A 13292-nucleotide genomic window follows, 5' to 3' on the forward strand; every position below is an offset into this window, starting at 1 on the left:
TTCTTTAAAATGTTGCAATGGGGCTGACTCAAAATAAATTTTCTTTTGACTCTACCATTTAAAATATGACTTACAATGATAAATACAAATACATCAAGTGACCAAATATACATTATCAAGACCGACCATAGTTACAAATTCAGTAGGGGGGAGTTAACCTAGATGAAGCATGGGTAAGCATCAAAAAAAGAGTGTTCTCTATTGAAATTCTAGTGTTGTAATGACTAGAATAGTGCTTCACAATTGATAACTACATCTATTGATACAAATAGTTCTTTCTTTATCCTTTAATCGACAAGTAGTTATACATGAAAAACTTCAACCATTAATTCTTCAACAAGAACAATAAACAGAGATCACAATAGACAATGAACAATAGACAATAAGCAAGGGATAAGGGGCACCAAGATTAGGTTCACAGTGAGGGCAAAACCCACAAGGGGAAAACCCAAAATTCTTTCCTTATGAGAGAGAGATTTTGCCCATCAATACTACACCAAAATATTCCAACAAATCCAAAATAGTCAACAAGGAAATACCCAATCAAGGTTTGCTCATAGAAGGAGAGAAATTTCACTTTTGTCCAAGGACTCAGGAGTAAAGTCTACACAAGGAGGCTGAATAATAAGCCTGTAGTCACTGTGATAAGAGGTTGAGGTTCTCGCTGAGGTCACCACAAAAGTATTCCAATGAACTGTCAAGAATTTGACAGTAAAACCCTTGGAAAACTTCAGAAGTATGTCTAATAAAAAAGGAGCGAGGTTCTTTGTAATTTTCGGCCTCAAAGAATCAATAGAACAAAAGACAAAGACACCCAAATCACTATAGTCAACAAGCCTTTCAACGAGACACAAATCGTAGTCAAAAGATCCCTTATTATCCTCTTCGGATGTGTGAATATGCTCTGCAATAGAAGATTGGCCTTGTTTCTGATTGCAGACAAAATTATTGTGGTTGATAGTGGACGAAATGAGGATAGACGAACTCATATAAATAGGCGCCATATGAGGGCTAATTAGCCCTAATGGGGCTGAGATGTAAACCTTATAGGAGCCGACTTATGGGCATTAGATGATCCAACTTATAGGTGACCAATGATTGATTTCTTCTTTGTATTTGCGATGAAAAATGCCGACCATAGCTACATTATATTTCAACACTCCCTCTTAGCTAGGGAGGTAGTTTTTCATTATCTCTCAAGATCATCCTTCCCGACCAATCCATCGGTCTCACGACCCACAACCTAAGGAAGAGAACACAATCCAAGTTTCTCTCTCTCAAACTCATAATAAGGAAAGATAAATAGCATCCATCTCAAAGCATTTCCCCGACCACGAGGTCTCATGGCACATAGCCTAAGGGAGAAACCAACAAATCATCTCCTAAACCACAAGGTCTCATGGCAGACAGCCTATAGGAGGAATCATCAATACATCTCTCGAACAACAATGTCTCACGACACAGCCTATGGGAGAAATCATCAATACATCTTCTGAACAACAATGTCTCACGGCACACAGCCTACAAGAGCAATCATCAACACATCTCCCAGACAACAATGTCTCATGGCACACAGCCTATAGGAGGAATCATCAACAAATCTCTCGGACAACAATGTCTCACAGCACACAGCCTATAAGAGGAATCATCAACAAATCTCTCGGACAACAATGTCTCATGGCACACAGCCTACAGGAGGAACCATCAACATATCTCCCAAACAAGAATGTCTCATGGCACACAGCCTTCAGGAGGAATCATCAACACATCTCCCAGACAACAATGTCTCACATCACACAGCATACAGGAGGAACCATCAACATATCTCTTGGAAAACAATGTCTTCTGGCACACAGCCTTCAGGAGAAATCATCAAAACATCTCTCGGACAACAATGTCTCACATCACATAGCCTAAGGGAGGAATCATCAATATGATGTTATGTCATCAATGTTCCCTCTTTAAAGGGATTCTCAATTCAACATTAGAAATGTAGCCATGGTTCAACAGCATTCAATTGTTCATTCAACTTCAGCCAGGGCTTCTTTCGAAAGCAAACATCAACAATTATCAGCAGACAATAGTAGACCTTAGCAATGGCTTCTCACAGAAGCAATCATCAGCAACCAGTCGACAATAAGAGGCTTGTCATAAAGGTGAATCTCAGTATCCATAGTCAAATCCAGCAGATAATAAGTGGCTTCTCACAGAAGCAGGCATCAACATCCATAGTAGAATCCAGCAGACGATAATTGCATTCAACACATAACAATAGACTTCAACAGACAGAACAACGAACCAATCAATGAATCAATCAACTCAATCATCAGAGTCTTGCAACTTCTTCAAATAATTTATGAGGGAGGTATCGATGGACCTGCAGTCCATTGTACAAAGATACCACCAGGCTCATGTCAAAAGCAAGTCCCTCTTAAACAAGAGTCCTCTACATAGAAGAAAAAATCAGGGTTCATCTTTAGCAATCTAGGTCAGCATCATTCTTCAATACTTCTAATCATCTTCATAGAAGCGTGCTTCAATCAGGCTAATCTTGTCTGCTCCCTATCACGATTCTTTTGTCATATTGTTCTTCCAATATTTCCAACAATTTTTCTACACCTTGGCAATCTTCATCATGTACCTGCAATCCTCACGAGGAGGCTACGGAAGAACAAGAACGATCAAGCAAGCCAAGAGACTCATAATGAAACAATCAATAGAAATAATCAAGATAATACTTATCTTTTTAGAGTGCGTCATCTCCCTCTTGATCTTAGCCTTCTTAGATCAAGTCAAGTTCACATCAATAAGGAGTTCTCATCATCATCAAAGAGTCCACGAAATCCAAGTTTGGTGGGCTTGTCACCAAAAGTTGGATTACTAGAACAATATTTTATTTTTGGGGCTTATGCAGGCCAAGGAGGCTAATTCGAACTCCTCATTAGTGTAAAAATACAATTGAGATGAGTTCATTATCTCATCATCATTTTGGATTGGATCTTTTCTCTCTCTTGAGAATTTTTCACTTTTTCTCGAGGATGAACTAGAGCTTTATGGATGAATATTAATGTGTGGATATTGGTCTATCTTATCTTGGAGCTTCTCTTTTGTCAATTATGGATGGTTGGATATATTATGTTACATGTAAGTACATGCTTTTAATGTTATTCTTGTTTTACTTTGTCATATACATTGAACTGGGATTTTCGCTATTTTTAGGGTTAATTGCTGCATGCATTTACTGCTTTAAATTGTGGAATTTTGTCGCTATTATAGCATCTCCCAATGTATGGGCCATGTAATGTGAACGAAATCTCCTAGGGGTAATTCTATCAACAAATTGACCTTGATAAGCCACCTTCTATGTACATCGAAGTATAAACGCTGCAAGATTGCTTCTCTTTTACCTAGAGGGCTAGCAAGTGGTCTTGAGGTTTCCTTGACTAGGAACGAAAGATCCTCACCCATATTCATAATAGACTCCGTTCTCCCAAGACTAAGGCACTGATCTACCAAGAGGTGGTCACCTAAAATCATATCTTTTCACCTTTTCCCAGGTCTAACCAAGTTAGGTCACCTAGGGCATCATTTTCTCGAAAAACCACCTATACAAAAAGTTTGATCTCTTAGGATCTCTTGCGCTGGTATTTCCTCAAGACTTCCTCCAAATTTGAGGCCATTCTAACTGTGGAGTTGTGAGAAAAGCCAAGCCTTAGCTTCAAGATCAAACTTTGCCCTTGCATCCCCAAAGGCTAGTACCTTATTGGATCAATTCAAACCTTTAAGTGGATATTCTTTCTTTGATCCATTTCCATACCTTGTTCAGGTTGGGGACATCATTGGTTGCCATACTCTTCTCCCCTACCCTAGACTGGGTCCACTTGGTCCCATGTGGTCCCATTCCTTTGAAAAGTCAATTCTTCAAGAACCATCTAGGATACCAATTTGAATAAGGTTTTTGGGGATCAGGAAATTCCTTCACAACTCATATCCCATAACCTAACCCTCAAATCCTCCCTTTCCCTAGAAAACATTGTACCTTGCTTAGAAAGTAAGCAAGCTCTATCTTTATAACTCTTCCGGAAAATGGATTATTTGGGTCACTCCACATCCTTTCATTGACTTATCCTTCGTTGGTGACTCCATAATATACCAAGTCTCCTCCCATCGGTGAAAGTCCATAAATAGAAGGGAGCCTTAGCTGAGGTGACAGTGGGCTAAGTCTCCATTTGTTGCCCTTGGTCTAGCATTTGGCCTTTAGGGATCCGCCTTAGGTCCCCTGCTAGTTTGAGCAGTAATAGTATGTCTTCCTCATCGGAATCAATAGGAATATCTTTGGATCTTTTGTAGGCATGATTTTCATCAAATATAACGTCCCTGCTTACTTCAATATGTCTTCCTTCCTTGATGTAGATTCTATATGCCTTTAAAAAAACACTGTAGCCAACGAAAATTCCTTTATTGATTGTAGAATCTAGCTTCTTTCGTTTGTCCTTTGGAACATGGATATACGCAGGACATCCAAAGATTCGGAGATGGTCCACACATGGCTTCCTTCCTGTGAATGCTTCTTCGGGTGTCATATTATGGAGGATTCTATGGGGACTTCTATTTTGTATATATACAACAATCATTATAGCTTCTCCCCATAGAAATTTAGGAATATCTTGATCAAAAATCATTGTTCGTTTACATTCTTCAAGTGTTATATTCTTTCTTTCTGCAACTCCATTTTGTTTGTGACTGTAGGGAACAACTAGCTCCCTCTTAATCCATGTTTCTTTGCAATATGCAATTATTTCTTTTGAAATGTATTCCCCACCATTATCGGATCTCAAACTCTTTATTCTCCTTTCGGTTAAGGTCTCTACTCCAGACATAAATTCCTTGAACTTTTCAAATACTTTATCCATTATTTTGAGTAGATAGAAACATGTCTTTCTAGAGTGATTACCAATGAAGGTTATATAATAAAGATGACCTCTAAGTGATTTATCAGACATAGGCCCACACACATCTGAATGGATATGGTCCAATATTTCTTTAGACCTTGTTTCACTTCCTGTAAATGGTTTCCTTTTATTCTTTTCTAAGGCACATCCCTTGCATATTCCTTCACGATCTTCTTTAATATTGGGAATGCCATTTACTAATTTATTGAGAGAGGGAATAACCTTGTAATGTAAATGTCCATATCTTCTATGCCATAGTTCAATGGGATTGATTTCCATGTGAACTAGGGCTTGAGGAGATGGTCTTATGACTCTATAAAGACTTCCTTCACGAATTCCAATAACCCTAGCTTTATCAATGCTTGAATCTTTACCCCAAGCCAAAACCTTTCCATCTACAAAAGCAACTCTATCATATTTATCTTCTAAGCAAGAAATTGAAAGTAAATTCTTTTTCAAACCTGGAAATAGAGTATATTATTGAGATGTATCTTTGCTCCATTGTCCAGCGTCAAAGAAGTTGATCCCAGGCCTTTCACATCATAGCTTTTATTGTCTCCCAATTCCAATGCATGAGAAGGTTGTTCCTTTGATAGAGTGTGAAGTTGTTTTCTATCTCCTGTCATGTGCCTTGATGCTCTACCATCAATAATCCATGCATTGTCATCATTGAGTGAACCTGCGAGTGAAACCAAAAACCCTTTGCTTTTGACCTTGTTGAATAAGTTGTATATGACTCTTTTGATCCAATTTCCTGCAATATTGAATCCCATTTTCAAGCATCTTATCATAGAGGGATTGTCCTTTCTTTCAAGCCAATAGAGTGATCTCCCATTTTCCTTGACCTTACCTCTGAAACCATGTTGAGAAATCAATGCTAGTAGAATTAGGGTTAGATTTCTCTTTCTTGATAATTACTTGTGAATTATATTGGCTTCTTTTATATCTTTATTATATTATCTTTCATCAAGCAATTACCAAATTATGTGTGTATGAAGATCACAAGAACAAGAGACACAAGATGTAGGCACTCTGCCAAGGCAAAACCCCTATCTAGGGGAAAACCCAGTCAAACTTCTTCCTTCAATAGTTAAGACGAGATAATCCAAGACTCTTCAACCTAGACACAGACCTCCTCCAACCACCAAGTCAGCCCTTCCTTCCAACAACTTCGATCTAGATCTTTGACCTTGCAGCAACAACACTTCAACCCATAATTTCGACCTTCCAGCAGCACAATATTCGACCCAACACTTTCAAAATTTCGACCCTCCCAGCAGCAGAACTTCGATCTAGCAAATAGCCCAGTAACTTCGCATAAAAGAGAGAGAGAGAGAGAGAGAGAGAGAGAGAGAGCCCAGAAACTTCAACTTGTACTTCTTACTTCTTCCCCTTAAACTTCGCACTTTTTCCTGCACTTCCTTGTTGTGTATCGAACTTATTGAGTTGATGTCCAAATAGATCAAACTGCTCTTGTATATATAGCCTCTTTTGTGGGTCGAATTGTCCTCTTGTAGGCTGACTTCATCAGGCTAGGGCCGACTTGGTGTGGAGGTGACAAATTACATTTTTGACTCAATAATAATTCTTTTTACATGATACAAAATCCCAAGAAGGGTCTCATTAAATGGACAATGACTTTAATGACTTAGTATAAAACCTAGAAGTCCACAATGGGGACTTTGACCTATAAAATGATGACCCAAGCATGAAACCCATGCTTTAATAAATCATTGTAATAATAATAATAATAATAATTTATTTTTCATTCTTTGACTCAAATATAAATATGAAGACTGAACCTAGATACATTCTTCAATAGATGGTCCTCAGCAGGAAGCTAGCAGCCACTAGATAGCTTGAAGTGCCACTATCACCACCCCCTAAGCCAGCCATATGCTCCCTCGCCTATCTGTTATGATCGTATGTTTGTAAGTGGGCCTTCCAACCCCAAAGGTATGGCTTTTCATTATGTAGTTGGGTATTTTGTTTACTTATCATCGACACTTTTGGGCATAGATTAGTGGGGGGATTAGGCAAAAAGAGTGAGCTTGGTTCGTGTTCCTATCTCCTTTGTCCAATTTATGGTTAAACTTGCATCCTAGCCCTATGGGATCTCCTTTATTGGCTACTAGCTTTAGGGGTAGCACTACATGGGAAACCTCGATTTTGGTTGGATAGTCTCGCTTCCCAACACAATATACATCACTCCCCTCCGTTCATTATAACCCCATTCACCATATTTCCCATCCAGTCCACATTTGTCCATTGGATCCACAAGGAGTTAGCCTCCCCCTCCCCTTATCCACACCTTAGGTTAGGCCTAGAACGATACCCCGGAGGTTGATGCAGCTAAAAAGAAAGGAAAAAGCATAATTTGGCCACTCTCAACAAGAAGTGTACCATAACGTAAAAGATGGTCGGGGCATAAAAATTTAGCACATCGGCAAAAGCCAACATGAGCTCTACCCCTATCATTATGGCCATCACCCTGGTTCTCAAGGCCCCCAATAGTGGCCCCTTTCATCATTAAAGAACCCATGATTGTCCTACCCTTGGTGGGCAATGAAATAGCTCACCTGATGGGGATATTCGATGCTATATCTCACACATCATGCTCTCATCCCCTGGAGCCCGAGCAGTTATAAAAGGAAAAATCAATAAAAGGCATTCCCAAGTGTGGGCTTCCCCTATCATAGCTACCCTTGTATTGTGGCATGTGGCTTGGAGCCTTTCCCTGATGCCCCACTTTATTTCATTATTATATCACATGCCACCTACCATTTGATGGATGTACCTTGGACATGTCACTTCCCTTAGAGGCTGAAACCACCTAATAGGGTCATTGGTCAACTTTCTTTTTGAACTTGGAGACACTTGCACATTCTAAAGCCCATTATGGAAGGGCATGCCACTATGAAGTTTCCACTTGGTTCCATGATTTGTAAGCTCCAATCCAATCCCTCTAGAGAGTCATATTGGCATTTGTAGGGTGAGCATTGAGACCCATGGGCCTCCACCATAGAAAAGAGCAAATTGTCACTTCACGGGATCCTTCAATTTCACTCAATGCTTGCCTGTGTTCCATTTACTTGACGATGATGATGCACTTAGACCACCTTTGCTAGCCGGCTACACTCTTGCACCACACACTTCGCAGTTGATCTAGGGCCTAGATGAGGATGTGCCTCACCATAGGAGACAATGGGAGGCCTTGCATCATTCTTTCAACCCTTACAGATGGGATACAGGCTTGTTCGATCCATTTGGAGACCCATGAGGATGTTTTGTGCCCCCATAGCCACTTGGAGGCACCATACGTCATTTGCTTGGATATCAAAGGGCCACCCCCTTTATCACTATCTTTGGGGCCCATCCATTCATTTTGACACACATTGGACTTCACTAGACCTCATCAATGACCCTTTGACTTATTATATCTATCATTTTTCCCTCTTGAGAGGCTTATTTTTGTATTATGGAGCTATCTTGTTGGGCTTGTCACCAAGTAATGTTATTTTTACAGATTATTTTATTAGCTGGGGCATCATTAGGCCTAATTAGGCAAATTGAACCCCTTAGAGGAGGATATATATTGATGTGATGATCATTTCATTTCATCATCACTTGGATTTGGATCTTTATCTCTTCTTGAGAATTTCGCTATAGCTATTGGAGGACGAATTGGATATCTTTGATGCATTTTGATATTTGGAAATTTTCTCTTGGTCTTGGAGCTTCGATTTTTGTCTCTCTTGATGATTGGATATATTTGCTATACTTGTAAGTGCCATTTTCATGATTTATTTCTCTATTTCATGTCAATATATAATGTATGAAATTTTCTCTCTTGACACTGGAATTGTTGACCTTAATGGGAATATGAACTGGTTGAATCTTGATTTTGTGAGGACTTTTCATACTTTTCATGCTTGGTATACTGAATGAATGTTCCCAAGCGTATGTGATCCTCATAATTTCCTTGATAAGTTATCAATTGCAACATCAAGAAGTATAAATTTTTTTAGTGATCTAATTGTTGCTTTTAGGGCTATGCAAAGTTGATGGGAAACTCCTTGATTGGGTAAAAGAGACTTTACACATTAAAATCTCATTGACTCCATTCTACCAATAGACTAGGCACTGGTCTAATCCTTGATGATCACTTAAACGAAAATCATTTCACCTTTTCTCTCTCTTTTTCTAAGCCCTAACCCTAGTGGGTCCCTAGGGTATCACACGAAATTCATTGTAGCCATCCAAAATTGATGAAACTAGGGTTAGAACTGTGTTGGTGTGCCCTTCAAAGGTCCTCCAATTTCGAAACCATTTCGACGATTGAATCTCAAGCTTTACCAAGCCTTAGCTCGAAAACCATTTCTCCCTAGGTTTCCTTTGGTTAATGGCTTCACCAAGGATCATTGCATTTAAAACTCAAGACAAATCTTATCTCTTTGATCCTTTTCTTCTCCCTTACTTGGTCAAGACCTTTTGTTTGAAGTTTCACCCCAAACCCTTGACCTCGTTTAGGTCCACTAGGGTTTCTTTGTGGTCCCGCAACCTTGTCACTCCAATTTCACAAGGATTGCTTAGAAAACCCTATTCTTCTAGGATTATTGGGTCTAGGGCACTTTATATCAAGAAATACTCCTCATCCCTAGGTCTAGTCTCCCTCTAGCCCTTCTTGGAGAGCCATTCATCTTGCTTCTTGAGCAAGTAAATCCCATCAATAGAGTCTCTCCTTTGAATAGGCTATTGAAATCACTACCTCCACACCATTGATACATTATTCCAATTGATTTCCCTAATATCGGGACTCCTCCCATCAGTGAAAATCCGTAAAGAGCAAGGAGCTTTAGCTGAGGTGACAATGGGCTATTGCTCCATTGTTGCCACTTGACCTAGTAGTTGCTCCATACGAAACCCCTCCTAGGACCCCTACTAGATTGAGAGGTAACAAGCCTCGAGGGAGGTCCCTCTGGACTAGGGCTAAAGATTAACCCCCCCAGTAAGGTGAGAGAACAGATTTATAGTCAAGATTGGTCAATCTTCCAGTTCACCACTATATCCATATTAAAGGTCGAAAAGAAATAAGTATAAGCACTCGATTGCAAAATGATCAAGAACCTTATGAATAGCAACCCACCTTCATCCAAGCGGTAATGTCAAATGGGGAGAGGGATGTCGCTGATGCAAAAAATGGTGGAGGCACATGGCATATCATCATCAATTAGTGGTTGTCTAGGGTTGTTGTTTGGTTATTTGTCCGGTTGGCTATCAAATGTAGGAGAAATTTTTTCTCCTATGGGGTTTCCCATTTTGGTGGTTAAGAGTATCAAAGGCTACGCCAGCGATGGACCGAGGTCGACATTGTTGATGGCCAACGTATCTGAGAAGCATAGTGGTTTGATGGAGTTATGACTCAAGCGAGGTCATAGAAGCTATGGTTCACAGTGGTTTGGTGGAGTTGTGACTCAAGCGAGGTCACAGAAGCTATGGTTCAATGTATGTGGGTGTGGGTTTTCCAAATGAGTTTTAGTTCAATGTTGCATTCCTTTAATCCACCATTCTTGAATGTTTGCTCCCTTCCTTTATTCCATATTCCGTTAGAGAAGAACTTTGAATAAGGAGAACATAGATAAGCCACAAGCACAAGACTTCAATTTAAGCATGTAGTGCACCCAAAAGTATTAGCTATTTTATCATAAGAATTAAATGCATCTAAAGAAATTCTAATGCACATCAATGACTACAAGATGACAACTTCGAAAATCAAACCGTACTCCACTCAAAATTATTTCAATTATATTCATATGCTAGGAAGTTGGTAGTTAACAACCACCCATTGTTTACCAGAGGACAACCTGCCTCAAAATTGACAAGGCCATCTTCTTCATGATGTATTCTAACTTTATGCTCATGCAGAAAAAACATCAAAAGTAAGCTAAACAAGTAATTATCAGCAAGCTTAAATCAGCAACTATGATGATGGAGTGTCAGCATTCAAAAGTAGCAAAAAAATATACTATGATTACTGGTCTAAAGAAACTGAAAATAATTGATCTAATTTTAACATTTTTGCATAGGCTTCAGGTAAAATGGCATATAATGATAAACACAACTACAAGAAAGTAATATTTTATGTCTACTATGTGTTACATTACTAAACATACAAATTGGAAAAGTACATTCACAAAATTCTTCAAACAAAGGAGATGTTTGTATTCCAACAGGAAAATGTTTATCAATGAGTCACTTACCGAACATGAACACTTTCTCGAGCCTTAACATCCATATCCGCATGATAATGTTCCGCCAATATACCACGTTGCCGCAATTCCTTAGCAACCTGAATTGCAGGTACACATAAACACCAAAATTATGAAAATCATTATAAATATCTATAACTTGAAGAGGCCACTCTATGATAAGATACAAATTCATCTACCAAAGCATGTGTCTATATTAGCACAGAAAAAGGATGAGATCTCTTTAGCACTAACCATTAAAGTGTAATGTCCCCAACCACTTAGGAAGCTTATGACAAAGTTTGCTAACCTAACATGGTTCCCGTAGGTTAACGTAGGAAAAAATTTAACAAGGAGTCTTAATTCGCTTAGGGAAACATTATAAAAGTCTAAGGGGTGAAAAGGGGGCATTTCCTAGGCAAGTCACTCTAACTTTATAAAATGAAAATATTATAAAGTGACTATATAAAAGTTAAAAAAGTAAAATGGCAGCAAAAGTGGCCATAAGTTTATAGAAGAGAAAAAGTGAGGAGACTCACATCATTCATTCACTTGTGTTTTTGAGATAAGAGCTTAGGATTTGAAAAACCCTAACCACCATAGTTGGTTTCAGTGTTGAAACTATACACTCTAACTGGTTTAAGGAGTGAAATCACTCAGATTTCACCATGGGAATCTATTGTAGAAGATGATTTTCAAAAGATATTAAAATAAAAAGGTATTATCAGTGGATTTTAACTTATGATGTAGTTTTCTCTATATATCTTTATATATAGGAAGCATTTGCCGGAAGAAAGGGATTATATAAAGATTATCTCTCCACTGCTCTAGTTTGGTCGAGTTTCTCTTGGTTGGCGTAGTCATTTGTTGGTTGATTGCCATATCTCTGGTTGGGTGCGTTCTGGGCACAAGACAATGTCTACCCTTGCTGTAAATCAAGCCATTAAGGTGCACGCAGATGTAATTTATCTATCTGGTGGAAGCAGCACTATAAGGGGGCACTCCAGGCTTGAAAAAAGGTTGAATCTCTGATCATTGGAACGTACTGATCTGTTGTGCACAGGGAAATAAATTCTTATATATGTATGCCATTGGGAGCATATACACATCATCAAATAATCTATTGGGCCCTGGTCTGCTTGCAGAAGTATTTACCAAATTCTAAATCTGAGTTTTGTGCCTTGTAGCAATTGTTTACATGCCTGTGTGCTAATAAAATCATTGCTGTTATAATTCTGGGTCATTTCCTTTAATGAAAAACACTCAATCTCTTGTCATATGGTTCATATCAGTGGTGTATTTCTTGTGGAATGTTTTATGAACGAAATGTGGTTGCCTGAACTTATTCATTTAGTGCTGTGCTAGCTTATTTGTGGATAGATTGGGGAAAAGTGCACATACAGCTAATAGTGATCAAACTGTTTGAAGAAATGTCTCACTGAAAATACAAGCAAAACTCAGAAATTACACTGATAACTTGGGGTCAGTTTCAAGTGGGAATCTCCAGTGATATCAGAGCATGTTTTTCGACAGTTGTGTGGTCTAAGGGCAGCTAGTTAGTGATTTCATGACAGAGGAAAGTCCTTTTAGAGGGACAACCTACAGGGGGTAATACTCACATAGAGAACCCACTCCTATTAGTGAAGAAAATATTCCGGACAATGAGGGTGAAGAAACACCAGGAAATACTCACATAGAGAACCCACTCCTATTAGTGAAGAAAATATTCCGGACAATGAGGGTGACAAGGAAAAACAAGTTGTTAGTTTTTGTAGCATCAGATGTGTTCTAGCCATGAAATTTTGTGGAGGGGCTAGAATACATGAGATCTCCAAAACCCTGAAATCATCTCTGGAAATTTAGTATGGCAACATGGTGCAGCAATGGCACATAATACAATACAGTGATGGGTACAGTCATGATTAATGAAGCATGATGAGATGTAGCATAGTTATGATGGGTGCAGCATGGTGCAGCATGGTGAGGTGCAGCATGATGACAAAATGCAGCACAATGATAGGTGAATGAGTCACCTTGGAGAATCAGTTGAAGCAGCATGTCTTCAACTGATCTCATGTATCATCTTCTTAGA

General features: G+C 38.9%; 1 protein-coding gene across 1 annotated transcript in view; it reads right to left on the reverse strand.

The window, feature by feature from the left end:
* RECQL2 (RECQ helicase L2) overlaps window positions 1-13292 on the reverse strand; it is a 280758-nt gene that overhangs the window by 162274 nt on the left and 105192 nt on the right. The window contains exon 8 of the mRNA XM_089454855.1: window positions 11213-11301. Within this exon, the coding sequence (XP_089310981.1) occupies window positions 11213-11301 (89 nt within the window). The remainder of the gene's footprint in view (window positions 1-11212; window positions 11302-13292) is intronic.

The sequence above is a fragment of the Pinus tabuliformis genome, chromosome 7, assembly GCF_031772625.1.
Source record: "Pinus tabuliformis cultivar Carrire ecotype Pingquan chromosome 7, CPIR1, whole genome shotgun sequence".
Classification (NCBI taxonomy): domain Eukaryota; kingdom Viridiplantae; phylum Streptophyta; class Pinopsida; order Pinales; family Pinaceae; genus Pinus; species Pinus tabuliformis.